Source organism: Choloepus didactylus, chromosome 2 (genome assembly GCF_015220235.1).
Source record: "Choloepus didactylus isolate mChoDid1 chromosome 2, mChoDid1.pri, whole genome shotgun sequence".
Lineage (NCBI taxonomy): Eukaryota > Metazoa > Chordata > Mammalia > Pilosa > Megalonychidae > Choloepus > Choloepus didactylus.
In genome coordinates this window covers 115,478,580-115,496,247 of record NC_051308.1, presented here as the reverse complement: position 1 = coordinate 115,496,247, position 17,668 = coordinate 115,478,580, and the positions used below count along the sequence as shown (strand labels likewise).

Genomic DNA, 17,668 nt, shown 5'->3' with positions numbered 1-17,668 from the left:
TAAATCCTCAAATGCAACCACCGCCCGCGCGAGGCCTTAAGAGTCCTTTAGCGCTAGGGATGGTGGGCGGAACAGGAGATGCTGTTGGTCCCACCCATTGGCTCCCAGGGTAATGGACGGCCGTCTGCAGCCAACCCCAGCCGGAGTAAGGGAACATCACGCCTGCCACACGCCAGCTGAGGCCCGACGAGCGGGAGCTACGCATGCGTGCGATGAAGTACGCTCTCTTGTCATCCCTTCCCGCTATCTGACCCGGAAACGTTCCCGAGCGAACTGCTAGGGCAAACCCTTGTCCCAACAAGGCTGGATGCTGTTGCTGCTTGTGCAGCCCACAAGCTGCTCATACGTTTTATGTAACTTTTAGTTTTCCGGCCAAATTTTCCTTACGACAAGATTTCCTGATGCGTATCTTCTGTCCCTTGCACTGCAGCTTCATATTATTTCCCCTAAAATAACCCCCCCACCACCACATACACACACACAGACTACGAAAAGAGAAAAAAAAAATCCTTCCTTCTTCGGTCCAGAAATGTGCTATGCCTCCAAGTGCCCTTCCCAAACTCACTTAAACTCTACCGTGGGTCTCTTGGGCCCTGGCTCATCTCCACACACCATTTCTTCGCTTGTCTCCTTCAGGAAACCTTTCCTGATTAACCCCGGTGGGACTCCAGCCATCCCAATTACTCGGGAGAGCGCTCAAGACCAAGGAGCAGGCAGCGATTCAGGGGCAAAAGCGCCCGGAGCGAGGGCGGACCGACTCCCGACGCGCCCCTCCCTCTCGCGAGTCAAGTCAGGCAGCGGCTCGGGGACACAGCTGTATTGGAAGCGGAGGCTCCTACACAGTAGGAGGAGGGACGTCCCTGGAGGCCGAGAACTCCGTACACTACGTGCGTAGTCCCCGCCCCGTCCTTCCGCCGTGCGGCCCGCCCGGGGCCCAGTTTATGGAGGATGCCCGGAGGGGCGAATTAAGGCAGCTCGGCTGGAAGGGAGGGGGAAGTGGGAGTTTGCCAGTTCCCCCCAAAAGTTGGCTCACTGAGGGGACGGGCTTTTCACCTCCCAGTCCTCTCTCGAGGACAGGGAAAGACAGACAACAGTCAATAAATAAACCGGAGGCGGCGAGGGGACCCCGGGAGACCCAGAGTCCAGGAAGGCTGGAGGTGTGGAACAAGGGGGGAGGGAGATGGTTTGTCCTTTGAGAAGCGTCCACACATACGACCTTTGAGGGCACGGAGCCCCTCGGGGGCCCAATTTAAGGCCGTGGAGCGGCATCCTTTAAAAGTTAAAATAGCTGGGAGGAGTGCCCGACAAAGAGAGGCTTCGGGGCTAAGTGGGGCTTCTCGACGTCCACCCTCTTCAGGGCGCGGCCCCGATATCCCTCGGGCCGGCCCAGGTACAGGAGGTGCCTCCCGGGACCTCCAGAGTACCTGGAGGGACCCCCCGAAGGGACTCGAGTGAGCAGAGCAGGGGGTGCACGGTGAGGGGAGAAGGGCAACCTGCGCGTTCCCCCGACTCCTAGCCGGGGAGCAGGTGCTGAGAGCACAGGCCGGGTGGTGGGTGCCGGGCACTTCCCCTCGGGGGGCACGTCCAGCCTCAGGGGCGGGGCACATTCTCGGGGGAGGGGGCAGGAGTCAGCAAAGAGAGTAGGGGTGGGAGCAGGCTCTGGTGGAAGCGCCCGCGAGGTAAAAGGGGCCGGGGGCTGGGGCTCGGCCCCCTTCCGGGGAAGCTGTGGGCCGTGAAGGTAGCGCAACAGTTCCTCCAGGGTAGTGACTTCCACGGCCTGCCCTGGGCAGTCGGGGGGCGGCGGCCTCACCAGCACGCGCGGCGCGGGGCCGCCCGTCGGGTTCCCGCCCCGCGCACGGCCCAGGCCCTCCTTGGCGTTGTTGCCATTCTGGTTCCACTCCCAGGGGCCCCCGGCGGCGCAGAGGTGCTTGACCGGCAGCTCCGGCGTGGACTCCGGAGTGGGCAGGCAGGCCAGCTCCGGCGGGGGCACGCCCTCGTGGGGAGGCAGAAAAGTGGTGTAGAGCTGGGGTGTCTGTTCGGCGTCTCCGTCCTTGGACGGTGGTGGGGGGTCTGGGCCCCCACCATGCAGCCGAGCTAAGCTGCGGAGGGAGAGAGGGCGCGGAAGCCCGGGAGTCTCGACGTCCTTACTCCGATGTCGGTGAGTGCGGCGACAGGCGCAGGATACCAGAAGGCCAGAGATGGAGGCGCCCAGGGCGAAGGCTGCGGCCACACTGGCCAGGAGGAGAGGGATTGGGACAGCGCGGGAGGCCGAGGCTGGGGGGAGGTCCCGGCGCACGCCTGCCGACCGAGAGGGAGGAGGGAGGCTCAGCGGAGGGTAGGCCCAGGGCGTAGAATGGTTCTGGGCGTAGAAGGCACGATGGCAGCTTGTGAGGTCTAACCTCGTCTCTCCTGCTGTTTGCTCAGCTTCGCTCCACACAGTCTTGACCTTTCCCAGGAGTCACCTTCCCTTCCCCCCAACACACACAGCCCATCACACTCCCCCATCCCAGTTCTGGCGCCTATAGCCATGCCAAGAGCAACTGCCAAACTTGCCAGTGCAAAAGGAGGGCGGGCTGGGATGCCCAGCTCTGGGGAGGGGAGTCTCGGAACAAGCATAATGAGCACCAAACATGAGTCAGTGAGGGGCTTAGAATTCTCCAAGAACCAGCAGCCCCACACATCACTCTTATCCCTCCCAGCCAGCCCCCTTACCCTGAGTTTGAGCTCCAAGAGTGGAAGACTGGGGCCAGGGGTGGGCATCACTGGGGGGGCTGGGGGTCTCAGGGGAAGGGCCAGGACCCAGAAGCACTGGTGACAGAGACCAGGTCAGAGCCAGTGAGGTTCCTGCTCTCCACCTCTGACAGCCATCCAGGGGTCTCCCACCCTTTGGAACCCAGGGGTCCAGAACTCCAGCCTCCACTTTCCTGTGGGAGTCGGGAAGGGCTCACCATGCAGGAGATTTCATTCATTTATTTGTTCAAAAACTATTTATTAAGCACCCCACTATGTGCCAGGCACTGAGCTAGATGATGGGTATTCGGAGGATGTTGACCCTTTTCTGGGACTGTCTCAGGGTGTTCAGCTGAGTGAACTGCTGCTGCCATGGGGCAAAGACTTGGGTGAGTGGAGGCTGAGCAAGGGAAGGAGAAGTTGGGACAAGAGGACTCACCATAAGTGGAATCCCCTGGGCCAGACTGACTCCCAGTAGCTCCATCTATGAAGAAAGGAGAAAGACGGTGGGGGGAAGATGGAGGTGGGGGGAAGCTTCATGAAGAACTGATGGGGGGACTATACAGAAGGAGGGAAAGATGAGAACCCATGCCTGGGGTGGCACCTTAGGCCATCAGAGCCATGTGCAGCTCTGCCTATGGCTGTAGCCCCTCCTTCTGTTTACCTTGGCAGTCACCATCCTCCATGGATTCCCAGTCCCCAGCCTGATCCACATCAGTCCTAAGAGAAAAAGGAGGTGGTTCATTGCAGTTCTACACCTTGCTGTCAGCCCCCACCCTGGCCCTCTCTTAATGGTGGGGAACTTTCTTCTCAGGAGATCCAGGTGTCCCTCACTTACCCACCAGGTCCCCTGATATCCATACAGCCTCTGGAGCTATGCCATGCACAGTATGGGTCCTGAGAAGCCAGGCAACTCCTGGAGAAAATTGAGTCTATGAGGCTCCAATCACCTACCACTCCTTGCCTCTTCTTCTTTCTGACCTACAGGAAGCCTCTAGCCCCAAATCCTATTCCAGACCCTGGTTGCTGTACACTTTCAAAATACTTGAGGCACCTCCCCACTCCTCCCCAGAAAGCTTACCCAGTCAGGGCCTGACTTCAAAAGCACTTCTCACCTCCGACAGGCCCCATGCCGGCTACAGCGACTGAGAGGGAGGTAGATGATGCAGCCAGAAAAAGCCACAAAGAGCCTATGACCTTCAGTGTCCAGCTCCAGCCCCATGACCCGTCGTGCTGTATGATCTGCCCGCTTCCCACTGCACCTGGGGTGAGGCCAGAAGGAATCAGAAATGGGGCAGCTGAAGAGTCCCTTTTTCCTGGGTGAGTTGACGAATAAGAGGTGGTGGGGAGGCACACAAGCAGTTGAGCACAACCCACAGGGCTGGGGCTCCCCAGTGGTCACCCTGCCTCACCTAATTGTCCAGTCTTCTTGTGAAGCCCCTTTCTCCACCCACACCTCCTGCCAAGCAGGAGCCAGTGTTGGAGTTTCCCAACCCATACCCACCTCCCATCGGCCACCTCCCATTCCATCCCTGCTCTGTGGAGGGCCTGCTCTCTCAAGGCCTCACCGGGAGGGGCTGTAGGCATTGATCTCTTCCAACAGGATGGGCTCAGGTCTCCTGGATCGCCCACCTGCAGGCAGCACCTTCAGCACTGTCCCATCATTGGAGCCAAGGAACAGGACTGTGGTGTTACCATAGGGACCAGCCGTCCCATCCACAGCTACCTGAGTCAGCAGGGCCCTGGAAGGATAGGCCTAAGGTCAAGGCAACTTGAAGACTGTACAGAAGCTTGAGTATTTAAAAGAAAGCCCAAGTATCCTGGCACCCACCCACCCACCCATCCTCCCCCATACTTCAGGGTTTCCTTTTTAGTTTTTTCCCTTACTTTTCCTCCCACCAATGCGATTTAGCATGTAGGATCAGAGAAGGAGGAGGGATCTGGGGGGTCATACCTGCTAGTAAGGGTGAGCAGTGGCTGATGGGTAGCAGGTGGTACAGCGGGGTCTAGCAGTGGGTGAGCTTTGATGAAGGTCAGGACATCATCAGGGAGGTCTCGAGATGAGGAGAACGAGGCAGCTCCACCTACTCCTGCACAGGACCCTGGCCTAAAGGGTACATGGGAAGGGACAACCTTAGGGCAGGGAGCCCAGGCTTGGTTAGGCTCCATTCCACCCCCAAACCCCCACAAACATGATGGCAACCCTTGCTCCCCCTACACACAGATAGTCACACCACTGCTCCCCTTCCCTGTTGCAGCCCTTCAGTTACACTGCCCACTCTTCTTGGGACCTGGGTTTAGGGCCTCTGACCTGGGGTCTCTCCTACTGTCAAACCACTACAGTCACCTCCCCCAGGCTTTGGACACCTTACTCCCTCCTCACCATCCCATCTTGGGAGCAGATTCTGCTTGTTTCTGCCCCTATAAAACCCATCCCCATCCTGGGTACCTGGGTGAGGGGACCCTGTCCTCAGACACAGGGGTCCAGGCCCCATCTGGACTCCTCTGCTCCTTGAACTTGCCCTCAAACCCACGCTCAATATCATCCATGTAGAAGGCGCACACTGCAGAGCCTGGGATGCTGGGGGAGCCAGAAAAGGACAGTGGGCTAGGTGTTAGAAGGGACAGCACAGCTCCTCCCAGCTACAAAGTGGTGCTACCTTCATGCACCATGTTAGAAGGTGGAGACTTAGAGGATGGAAAGCCAGTGGGAGCCAGGCTAGGAAAAAAGGGTAGGCAGGACAGCAAACTGAATGGAGATTCCTTCCACTCTCCCCATTAGTAGTCTTTGAGAGGGGAACTTAGACATTAGTGGGGCATGGGGACAGACTGGGCCATACCGGTCAACCTAATACTCACCTATTGGTCTGGGTGGTGAAGACCCCAAAGAGAGCAGAGCGGCCATGTAGGTTCACAGGCCCAGTCAAGGCCTGTAGGACATCAAAATAGAAGGTAGAATCCCCAGGGACAGAGCAATTGAGCCGCAGCTTCAGGAAGGATGTCCAATGACGGTCTAAGGCCCTAGGTGAGCCACCCATGTCACGCTTACATACACGGGCTACACGGGAGAACTGCACCTGGGGGAGGAAAGTTGAGAGAAAAGGAGAACAGTGAGAGAGCCATAGGGCCAACTGGGTAAAAGGAATGTGGGTGAGTTAAGAGTACCAAGAGACAAATGTTGGGGGTCACAATAAAGAAAGGGTACAGTGTGAAGGGTCAATCTGGGCCAAGGGTGAGGAACCCAGGATACGGAGGCAGAGGACTGAGCACTATTCCAAATTGACAGCCCAGAGTCCAGGAGATTGTGTTGAGGAGATTGGGGTCAGGAACTCTCCCCTGATTCAGACCAGCTCCTCAGGATCCAGCAGAACCCTCAAGCTACCCACCCCTGGTACCCTCTTCCTTACCCTCCCCAGCCGGGCATCCTCCACAGAGACCTCTCGGAAGAAGAAGTAGACGTGGTCTCCATGCTCCAAGGCCTGGACAAAGTGTGGCTCTGAGGAGGGGGTGACAGCAAACGGTATGGAACAGTATCTATACCTGCTCAGAGACTCCTGGCCTCACACAGCCTTGCCCCCTTACTTACATTCACACTACCACCACCTTGTGCCTTTTCCCTACTACAGTCCTCAACCTGCACCTCCTCCCCAGGAGCAGCCTCCCTCCCCCAGGCCCGCCCTGACCTCGGAGCCACTTGGAGTCGTACTTGGCGGAGCGGAGTGGAGGCTGAGAACCAAGGCTTCTATAAACCACGGCATCACTGGCCTGGAAATCCGCAGCTGTGGCTGAGTACAGGCTGCCCTCTGGAGGGGCGGGTAGGGTGAGATCAGGGGAGAGTTCAGGAATCTATTCTTGCTCATTCTGGGCCTCCCAAACCCCTACCTTAGCCTGGCCCTGGCCACGTCCTCTAACCCTCCCTCAAGGGATTAGGGGAGAGACCAAGTTGGGAGAGGGGCTAAGTTGAGAGTTCCCTCCAGCCACATGCCTCCTTCCTACATGCCCAGGTCCATACCTGCAAAGACAGCCACATTGGACTGGGTGGTGTCAAAGGGGCATCGAGCCTGCCCACTCAGCTCCTCACCCTCCTGCTGCAGTGAAGTTATCTGGGGACAGAGGGAGCAGTTTCTTGGAACCCTTGTGGGCTATGCCTTCTTCTCCCATCTCTTTCTGGACCCCTAACCTCTGGGTACTCCCTTCCCTCCACCCCAGTTGCTGGTCCCACCCCAACAAACTTATTCCCACCTTGGGTTCCCCCCTCCACTCCCATCCTGGCCCCCATCCTCTCCTTTGTACCCCATAGCTGCGGCACACGGGGCTGAATGAGTTTGTTCCACAGGCAAGGAGCGTCTGGGAGTCCCAGGGAACAAGAACACGAATGTAGTTGTAGCACTCGTCCTAGAGAATCCAAAATTCCAGGTCAGTGGCAGTGGCCATGTAGGTTCACAGGCCCAGTCAAGGCCTGTAGGACATCAGAATAGAAGGTAGAATCCCCAGGGAATGGGAATGGGACTAGGGGGTCACAGGGAATAAGGTTGCTCCCCTTGATCCAGGCAGACGAGTGAGGGGTAGTGGCCCAATTAGGCCATTTGCTAGCTCTGTGGCTTGGGCAAGTCTTTTCTGACTTCTCTGAGCCTCACTTTTCTTTTTTTTGTGTGAGGTGTGTAAAGAAAGCTAGAATCATTACTTCCCTTTCCTTCCTATTTTCCTCTAGTCTGGTATGGGAGAGGTGCATGGGAAATGGGGCATGGTGGAGGACTGCTTGGACAGAGCCTAGAGGTGGGGTAACTCTCCCCTTCCATTGAAATTCTCATCCCATTCCTCACCGTCAGCTTCCCCCTCACAGCACAGTTCTCCACATCTTGGCTCCTCCACGTTAGGTACTGAAGGGAGAAGTAGAAAAGAGAAAATCATGGGGCAACCTGGACCCCACCTCATATTATGGCTCCTTTTGGATCCTTCTTCCCACCCAGTGGACCCCCATTAGACCTCCCCCAGCGTCAAAGCCCTGCCTTTACCTCCTCCCACCCAGCCCCTCACCTTATTGGGCATCAGCCCCTCCCTTTCTTCTTGTGCTTGAAGATCAAAGGAGAAAACGTGATCCCTGAAGGGGCAGGTAAGGAGGGATCAGAGCCCAACCAAGGCACCCCACCCAAGCTCTTTAGCTTCATTCAGCTACTGGGGGACAAAGAGCACAGATCTCCTGCCCCTCACCATCCCCCCATCCCCTTCCTTATTCCACGCCTTGCCATTTGTGCTCTGGATCCAAACATGTCCATGTCCCGTGGCTTGTGCACCTGCATGTGTCCCCTGCAAGATGCTGCAGTGGCCATGCAGGTCCCATGTCTGCCTAGGGGCATGCATGTCTGCCCTACAACTGTGCCATAGCATTTACCGTGCAGCCACCAGCAAAGTCCGGTTCAAGATTAGGAATTTCTGAAAGTCCAGCCCAAGTTCAGCAGCCACAGTATCATCATCCAGGCCCTGGAACCAGGATAATGGGGAAGCACCTAGAGGCATAGAGAAGTGGGGTGCTGAGGGCTGGTCAGGATACCACACCACATATTCCCCCAACACCCTCCCTCCCCAACCAGGTGAAAGTAGGAGAGAGCTACCCAGCCATGGACATAATGGCTATGTGAGGTAAGGTATGAGGTGCCCTAAAGCTATTAATAAAAATAATAATAGCTTACATTGAGCACTTAACCTCTGCAAGCACTGTTAACGCTTCAGATGCAGTTTCACTTAATACAACAGCACCACGAGGTAGGAACTAACATCGGCACCATTTTCTGCATGAGCCTGATCTCAAAGCCATTAAGGAACTTGCATAAGCTCTTTGAGCTTGGAGGTGGCAGTCTTCGGGATTCAGATACAGGTCTGTTTGACTTCAGACCTGACCCCAACTCCTTCTCCGAACAGCTGTAGGGCCAGCAATTCCCTTTCTCTCCCACTTTGTACACTGTCTCATCTTGGAGCATTTCCTCACCCCATTCCTCCCAGTCCTCTCTCTGTACCCTCCCCTCAAGGCCCTTCACAGTCCTCCAAGGTTTCAGCCTCTTCTGACCAACTCTAGCATCCACCTGACGTAATCACAGTCATCAGAGCCCAAAAGGAGCCCAGAGTTCAGGGATAGATGATTTAACATTTGTTTGACACTTAGAACTGTATCTGGTACATATAAGTGTTTGTTATTCTTATCTCTGTCCCCCAACAGTTACCCCCAATAACCTAACTGCAGTTTCTCTGTCCTTAAAATTGTTCTAAATCCTATGTATTTAACAGGGACCTGTAAATAGATAAAGTTTCAAAACAGTGGGTTTATTGTTCCTGTCATGGTGAGACCTAGGCTTGATGGTGGTAGTACAACTGGTGGAGAGGAGACAAATCACAGGCCTTCATTTTGCAGCTAATAATAATAGCAAACACATATAAAGCATCTACTTGGTGCTAGACAAGTGTTCTCAGCACTTTCCATGTATTACCTCATTTAATCCCTAAATAACTCTGTGACATAGAATACTATTATTATTCTCATTTTGCAGATGAGGAGACTGAGGCAAAGAGAGGTTCAATAACTCGGCCAAGCTCACACAGCTAATGAGCAGCTTAGCAGAGATTCACACTTGCTCAGGTTTGGTCTGGCTGAGAGTCTTAAAGGCCAGACAACACTACTTCTAAGTGAAGAACCAGGCTCAGGGATGAGACGTGAATGGCCTGAGGTGCCAGCTCCTTCTACCTGTCTGTTCCCTGTTGCTGCTCGGACTCTTAGCTTCTTTGAGGCTGGGAGCCTTGCTGCACCTGGCCTCCCACACAGGAGGTCTCAGTCTCCACTTGCTGACTGAGCGATGAGCTCATGCAGAGTGGGGCACTGTCCCAGGGCACTCACCTTGAAGGTCAGAGATCAGCAGAGGGAGGGGGTCCTGGGGAAAGGCGGCCTGGGTATGAGGAAGTGAGAACAGTAGCAGCAGTAGCAGCAAGGGCATGAAGTGGGGGGCACGGGGCATCCTGTGCGGGGCAGCTCACGCCCCAGGGGGTGCCCCCTCACCCATATGCTGGCCCTGAAAGGAGGACAGAGAGACGTGAGGGAGGAGGCCAAGTTACCCCCACCTCTGATGAGGGCAGGGCTCCTCCTCTGGTCTATCCCCAGAAGACCCTGTGGGGTGGAGGAAAGAACCCTGTCTGGCACTGTCCCAGTCCCAGTCAGCTGTCACTGTCACTTAAGGCTCTTCCCTCTCCAACTGGCCCAAACTGGCTGGTGTCAGGATAGCTGACGATGACCCCAGGTAAGGACAGGACACGGGCTCCCCCTCCCAGCCTTCTCACTCAGCTTTTCCACCTCTCTCCTGACTGGGTCTGGGACATTCGGTAGGTGACACCTCCTGGCCTCCCTCTTGCTAACCCCTTCTCAGCTAATATTAGACACTAAAGCCTTAAAATTAAAAATAGTGACTCCTTGGCACTGAGAGGAGGAAGAGGGCACCATGTCTGCTTCCCCCTCCCTTGCAGACCCTCACAGCACCCTGGGAGCAAGGCAGGCACTATGCCCAGGCAGAGACAGCTGTGAGGCAGTCACCCTCCTCTCTAGGATTGAGAAAGAACAGAATCTTCCTCAAGAGGGGGGACAGCCTGGGGGGTCATAGTCCTGGTCTCAGTTCCTGCTCCATGGACCCTTCTCAGGGCTGGGAGAAGCTGGATAGAGAGGGGAGGTGGGGGGTGGGGGGACCGTCTTAGCCAAAAATGAATCTGCATCAAAGCCAGATCAGAAGCTAAATTTAGCTCTGGCTGCAGCTGTTTCTCTGACCACTGTGCCCCCTTCTAGCCTCTCTAGCCCCCTGTTCCCTCCCTGGCTCCTAAGAACCAATGCATGTACTTGGTGGGGTGAAGAGCGGATCCACCCCTTACGAGGAGCCAGGGATAGAAGGGGCTATCCTGGTGAGGGGAAATGGCTGACCATGCCCCTCTTTCCCTTCCTTCCCTCATCAGTCTGCCTCTGAAATTGAAATATAAATAATTCAATGACAGGCAGGCAATTGTAGCCCAAAGTCCAGGAAAAGATGGATATGGTGGAAGGGACAGTGAGACAGGCCTCCTTTCCACCCATCAGCTTCCCAAGCCAACTGACCCTGGATGCACAGTGGGAGGTATATACCAGCTTCCTGCCTTCCCCTGAAATTGAAGTGAGGGGCTGAGTAGGCTCTGGAAATCAGGTCAGGAAGGATGAGTATCCTTTCTTCTGTGAACAGGCAGCTCTGCTTCACCAGTCTTTAGTTACTTATTCCACCGTGATCACTAAAGGAGATACCCTGGGCTTCCAGGACCCCCTCGCATCTCCCCAACAATTCCAGTCTTGGAGCCAGAACCCAGCCCCCCCACCCCGCCCTCAATCCAGCGTCACTGGTGGGGAGGCTGACGTCAGGTGGGGCCCCAAGAGAGCTGGAGGAGGGGAAGGGGTAGGAACGCCTAATGATGACCCCTTTCCCCAGGGGCAGGGCAGCCAGCTAATGACCCTCCCGTGTTAAAGGCTGAGCCTGAGCCTCCCTCCCTCACCCCGCCCTCATGTTTCCGGATGCTGGTGCTCCCAGAGGAAGAGAAAGGGACACAGCTTGTCTCCTATCCTCCCTCTCTTGTCCCCCCTCCCCCAAGTTGCCCTGGGCAACTAGTATCTTCACCCTGGAAACAACTTTGGTCTTTAGCAAATGGGGAGAGCAGCCAGACCCTCCTCTGGCTTCCTAACCATGCCTTGTTCCAGCCCCTGCCCTCAGGAGATGCTGCCCTTTCCTTACCCAGGGTGGTGACTTGTGGGGGGAGGGGGAGGTGTTTCAGGGGAACAGAAGAGCCCTGACCTGATGACAGAAGGAGTGAAAGGACTGTTACACCTCCTTTGCCACATTCTCTTGGAAGTAAATGTGAAAATTCAGGAATAGTCTGCTGAGTTTGCAGTGTGGGAGATTCTGCCTTGAAAGTAGGGGTGTCATTGATACTGAAGTTCAGTTACAAAGGTGCTAGCCTCGTGGGGCCACTTCATGCTCAGGGATGGGCATGCCCCCTAGCCAGATACTCCTGGAGCTGCAGGACCAGCCCTGGGGAAGGGGGTGACTGGGAGAGTTTGTGGGGACATGACAACCACTCCCACATTAAAACCCTCAGAATCCTTAAGCAGTCTTCTTAGCAAAAGCACCCTGGCTGGGGACAATGGAGGCTAATTTGCATCTCATTTACATGCTCTTCATTTCATCAGGCAAAATGCTCTGATAACAGAACCCCAACCCTTTCCTTCTTTCCTGAGAGAGCAGGCCCTGCCTCCTTCCCTCCCAGCCTCACTCCAGTCACCACCTTAGGCTGGATTAGTCCAGTCCCTAAAACCACTTGGTTGGCCTTTGCCTTGCCCCCAGACTACTATGATACATCCTGAAGAGGGCTTCCATAGCTGTTTTGGGGGAGCTGCATCTGCGTCGCTCCCAACCCATCCATGACCTAGAGAAAGGCTAACTCTTCCCTGGGACCAATCCCAGCTTTCATACTCCCCATCTGAAGCAAATGGGAAGACCTGGTCAGCTCTTTTTCCTCTTTCTATATCTTCCTCTAGGTAGGAAGAGGAAACACCCCTTCTCTCTCCTCCCGGCCCCGCAGCCGCCTCTGGGGGAGAGGCTGGGGTCATAGCCAGAGTCTGGCAAGGGCTGGGGAAGGGATGGAGAAGGGGAGACAGGGCTGGGGACAATAGTAGGAAGCCCTCCGGCGGGTCGCCTGTCCGCCCCAGTCCACCTCCCTGGGGGGTAGGGTGGGGGAGGGGAGCCAAGGACCTCGCCGAACAGGCGCATTCCCTTCTCGAAGACATTTCCCCCACCCCTAACTCTCAATCCCTGAATCGGCCCTTAGCTTCCCTCACATCCAATACCCCAACAATATCCAGGTGTCTAGAGCCTCGCATGAGATGGGCCTTGGGCTCGACGTGTCTCCCCCTCACTGGATCTGGGGCCCCAAGGAGGGGCGGGTAGTGGAGACTGGGCCGGGACCGGGTCCCAGAGCCACGTTAGCGGGAGGAGGGGCTGGAGGGGCCTGCAGGCGCAGACTGTGGGGATGGGAGCGCGGGTGGGGGAGCGGAGGCGGGTCTCCGAGGCCAGGGAAACAGGGCCAGAGGCTGGGAACTGACGAGGGCGGGCCGGGGGCCAGCGCTAAGCGGGATTCGCCTTCTCAGGATGGGGTCGCCAGCTCGGCTTTCCTCCTTGGGAGACCTTCGTCTAACAAAGCCTCGGGACGAGTGGGATGAAGGAAAGAGATAAGCGCTGGGACCGATGTATCTCCGGGACCCCATTCCTTGACACTACGCCGCATCCAGTGAACCTCCTGGGGGTGTTCAGACTCCCGCTTGCACAAGGAGAGAGGAGCAGCCGTAACACCAGGGTCCGGAATGACCCGTCCCCTTCCCACCCCTGCAGGGGCGTCAAGAGTGTCGGTTTCTCGGCCAGTTTCGAAACCTTAGTTTCCCTGCCGGGGAAGTAAGAGGCCAGGTTTTCCACCCTTAGTACGGTGCGCGCCTCAAATAATCCTTTTTCACGCTCCCCAATCCAGGGTGACTCGACCCGGAGGAAGCCCAGTCCGAAGCGCCCAGACTCTGCGCCCAACAGTACAGTGTCGGGGCTCGGCCACGGTCCCCTCCTCCCTCTTGTGCACCCCAACTCCGCCAACCCTCTCCGCCAGCCAGGCGCACCGCTCGGCGGCACCCTCACCACAACCTCTCGCACTTCGAGGGCTTGCCCCAGGCAGCGCCCCCCATCCCTTCCCGCTTCCCTGCAGCCCCATCGCTGCCCTGGGGTACTTGCTCCGAGATTCGAGTCAGCGGGATCAAGATCGCAGTGGGCGGGCAAGGGCCCCGCGCCGCGCGGAGTTCGTAATCCGTGGTTGGGGCTGTGGCGGGATGTGATGAACGTTCGAATTGGATGGAGCTTGGATCCGGGCTCCAGGACGCTGTCGGGTCGGCAGGACCTACGTCCGAGTCGCAGCCCCCACTCCCGCCGCGGCTCCGCGGAGGAAAACAATGCGACCGCCTGGAGCTCAGGACCGGGCCCCAGCCGCCCCTCCCGCCTCAGGACGGGCCCCGCCTCCAGCCCGCCTCTGAGTCGCTGCAACTAATCCCACCCTCGGAGACCGGCTAGACACCGCCTTCTCTACCCCTCTCCACCAATAGTACTGCTCGGGGGCGGGGCCCTGGGAGCACCGCCCACTGAGGTGGCCCTGCTGGGAGCGTGAGCTAGACCCGAGACGGGCGAGATGGACAGAGACCCACCGGCGGTCGAAGAGACTCGGACAGAAGGAAGGACAAACACCGAAGTTGAGACAGGCTGATAGAGGAGGGGTCACAAGCATTAATAAGGAGGAAGGAGGAGAAGCTGGGAGGAGAGACAGGAAACCTGGGAGCCTGGATTGGGCTGGGCTGGATTGTCAAAGCCAGAGCAACCCTACATCCCTTCTCCTCCCCAATGGTGACCCTGCTCCCTGGGGAGTCTACTGTCTCTTTCGGACTCAGCCCAACCCTCTGTTCCTTCCTTTCTACTACCTAAGTCCTTTAATTACCCATGTGCGTCCTCTGGTGCATCCTGTTCCCAATAAGGAAGCCTAGGATGCACCCCTTGGACACAGACACACATACACACAGTCAAAGCAGGGTGGGCTTAGGCCACTAGGCCAGGAGCTAAGGAACCGAGAAGCCAGGGTAGCTGGCAGGTGGGTTGTTGGTTGATGGAGGACAGGTGAGAGGGGCTGAAACCAAGAAAGAGATGTGGAGATAGACAAACTTAGAGAATCACACAAAAACAGGAGTAACATTGAAGGGGATTGGAGAGAGAGAGAGAGAGAAACAGAAAGAGAGAGAGAGAGATTGCCCCCAACTTCACCGAGTTTTTCTGCTCCATAGACACAGGACTGGTGATGTCCCATATTTATTTAGAGCACCCCAGCCATCCCTCCAAACAGCAAAATAATCCCTCTCCATCCCTACCCTCCACAAAGTCTCTTTGATCTTTGATTCTGGGAACGTCAGCTTGGAGGAAGAATGAGGCTACCTCAGACAGCACTGCTTGGCTCCACCTTGGTGGTGTATGCTAGGATTCTTCCCTGCGTGGGGAAGGGCTGGGACAAAAGGCATTCTCAAAATTCCCAGAAAAGTGGGTGGCCTGGGAGACACTGGCATTCTTGGATAGTTTTATCTGAGTGGGCACTTCCCCCCACATCCTGGTCTTTGGACTCCGGACTGGGGATCAGGATGGGTAGCACCACCAATTAAGTTAAGCTACCCAATGAGTAAGCAAGATGCATGTGCATGCACACACACAGAGAGACACAGAGATAGATATGGAAAGCCAGGTGAACCAGTGTGATCCAGTCAGAACCACCTCCGAAAGAGTAACCTCAGGGGGGGGTCTACGACAATTCAGTGGACAGCTGGGGCTGTTTTAAAGGGTGGAGAGAGGTTTTGGAAGAAAGACCTCAAAATATAGAAGCAATCAGAGGTTGAAAGAAATCTCCCCAGCTCCGAACACAGTGCCTAAAATACAATAGGTACTCAATATGAGCTTATTGACTAGATTAGTGAATGAGGTTTAAGTCAGTTATTTATTTGAAGTTTTAGGGTCCAGCTCAAATCTCAGTTCAATCCAGTAAGCATTAAGTACTTACTTCAGCCCCAATACACTGTGGGATGTGGTCACACTCTATAAATAAATGACCGTCTATTTGAATTAAAGCAAGACTTAGATATATTAAACGACTTTTTTTAAAAGCTAAATTGAACATAAATTCCCAAATGTAAGGAAAAGAGAATAAATGTTCTTCATGGCAAAGATGTTGAATACAGTTTATCATGGAGGACAGGAGAATTTTGGTGGGGATTGGTTTGGTGCAAAGGAAAGAAGAATATGTTCCAAAGAGGGACGCAGCTTAAGCAAAGGCTTTTACTTGGTGAGTGTGGAATCTGAAGCATGGATAGCAAAGGTTCTATGTGGCTGATATGTAATAAAGGGGAGGAAAGCGGAGGAGAGATACAAATTATGGAAGGCCTGGAATGCTTGGTGAGTAGGTTAAAATAATCTGATAGGAACAGAAGGCCATTTTAAGCTCTTGAATAAATGTGTCACTTGTCAAAATTGATGTTTTAGCAAGAAGATATAGAAGTTCAAGGATGAGGAGAGAGGGGCATTCAGTCAAGGATTGTGGCGTTGGGTATGGAAACAAATGGATGAATGTGTTATTTCAAAGGACAAATCAAAATGCCTCTGTTTCTGGGGTGATGGATCAGTTTTGGTAATGTATGATGGTGATGGTAGCAGAATATTGTGAATGTAATTAGTACCACTGAATTGTATACTTACAAGTGGTTAAAACAGGAAATTTTATGTTGCATATGTTGCCACAATAAAAAATTAAAAAATAAAACAAAACTCTGTTCCCACTAATCCCCAGGACTTCTGGAACAAATCACAGTCTTGTACATCAGATTCCAAGTGTGGGGATCTCCAGACTTGGAAAAATCACTCTTTCCCAAACTCTGTAAGTTGCTATTTCAAACTTTGACCTCTCTTTGCATATTCCTTACTTCACCACTTTCTTTCTCATCTCAGCAGAAATCCATCTTCAGAGAAAACAGGTAGTGAGGATTCCCCCAAATTTTTGCTTCTCACATACATACTTAACAGCATCCTCACATTTCTCTCATCCCATTGGTTGAGGTGTCCATACCTCTTGCCCATGGTGTGCCTTTCCACTTTACTGCAACCTCCATGCAGACAAGGCCTGGACATGCCTGTCTTACTCAACACTTGTATCCTTCGCGTTTATCACAGTGCCTAGCACAAAGTGGTAGGTGTAACTTAGGGGCTTTACTCCACATCTACAAATCCCTTTTCCTGCCTGCCTTTCCTCCCTTTTTTTTTAACTTTCCCTTTTCTCTCAGCATATATACAAGTAGTTCCCATGATTAAAATTTTTAAATTTCAGACTTGCTCTTGATTCTTGTCTGTATTTAGCTATCACTCAATTTCTCTTCCCATCACAGGGGAGCTTCTAGAAAGTCACCTATATTTGTTGCATCCATTTTCTCAACTTTCATTCACTTCTCAATCAGTTGCATTCTAGTTTTTTCCCATCAATCCACAGATATTGTGCTCAGCAAGGCTACCAGTGACGATCCTATCACATTCAATAAACATCTCTTCAGTCTTTACCCTTTTGCATACTTTGAGACTTTTGACCTTGTTGCCCCCCCTCTCCTTGAAATACTTTGCTCTTTTGGCTCCTGTGGCCCTCTTTTCTCTTGACATAAACTACGGACTTAATATAATATTTTTTAAGATGAAAAAGAATGGCTTCACTTCCGTTACTATGGCCTTTCTAAGGCTGAGTCTATCATCTGTGAATGGACATATATTACCTTCCTGCCTACCTCAAAGAATCAGTTAAGATGATGTAGGTGAAAGTTTTGTAAATTCTAAAGTACTTCACCCATCTAAGATATATAACATTTCTTCCTCCCTCCCTCCCTCCCTTCCTTCCTTTTTTCCTTCCTTCCTCTCTCTCTCTCTCTCTCTCTCTGTATTTTTCTTTTTTTGCCAAAGAGGGACCTAGCTTAAGCAAAGGCTTTTACTTCGTGAGCATGGAAACTGAAGCATGAATAGCAAAAGGTCCTATGTGGCTGATATGTAGGAAAAGCACTAGTTAGAAGAAGGGGAAAGGGAAGAGGGAGGAAAATAATGGAAGGCCTGGAACCTTTTTATTTTTATTTTTTCTCTTTCCTTACTCAGAGGCAGCTCTGTGAAACAGGAAAACAGGACCCCAAAGCCTAGAATATATGTAGTCAATACTGTTTATTTGTTCCTTCTCTACATGGCTAAGAATGTTGTAATTTTTAATTGTCTGCTTTTTTGTTTTCCTAGTATTCTCTTTTATG

The 17,668-nt window shown here is 54.0% G+C and overlaps 1 protein-coding gene across 6 annotated transcripts; it reads right to left on the bottom strand.

The window, feature by feature from the left end:
• Positions 1–802: 802 nt before the first annotated feature.
• Positions 803–13,800, bottom strand: SEMA6C (semaphorin 6C). Of its 6 annotated transcripts, none has more exons than XM_037826024.1 (18): positions 13,537–13,800; positions 9,617–9,788; positions 8,123–8,237; positions 7,768–7,831; positions 7,554–7,610; positions 7,024–7,125; positions 6,743–6,833; positions 6,414–6,533; positions 6,138–6,226; positions 5,590–5,807; positions 5,180–5,311; positions 4,685–4,837; positions 4,299–4,472; positions 3,846–3,992; positions 3,569–3,646; positions 3,395–3,450; positions 3,170–3,214; positions 803–2,298 (listed from the first exon to the last, which is right to left on the bottom strand). In XM_037826024.1, exons 2-18 carry the CDS (start codon positions 9,732–9,734, stop codon positions 1,280–1,282), a joined length of 2,778 nt encoding a protein of 925 aa, XP_037681952.1. In that variant the 5' UTR covers positions 9,735–9,788; positions 13,537–13,800; the 3' UTR covers positions 803–1,279. The 6 variants fall into 6 exon arrangements, with proteins under 6 accessions (XP_037681952.1, XP_037681953.1, XP_037681957.1 ...); XM_037826025.1 differs by having other exon boundaries at positions 13,551–13,800; XM_037826029.1 differs by lacking the exon at positions 13,537–13,800 and adding an exon at positions 2,713–2,808 and having other exon boundaries at positions 9,617–11,267.
• Positions 13,801–17,668: the final 3,868 nt, after the last annotated feature.

Excerpts from the sequence above, each read along its gene's own strand:
- SEMA6C (XM_037826029.1), bottom strand. The coding sequence starts at position 9,734 with ATGCCCCGTGCCCCCCACTTCATGCCCTTGCTGCTACTGCTGCTACTG. Across the intron at positions 3,993-4,298 it reads AATGCCTACAGCCCCTCCCG|GTGCAGTGGGAAGCGGGCAG; the intron begins GTGAGGCCTTGA and ends GCCTCACCCCAG. Across the intron at positions 3,215-3,394 it reads GGAGGATGGTGACTGCCAAG|ATGGAGCTACTGGGAGTCAG; the intron begins GTAAACAGAAGG and ends CTTTCTTCATAG.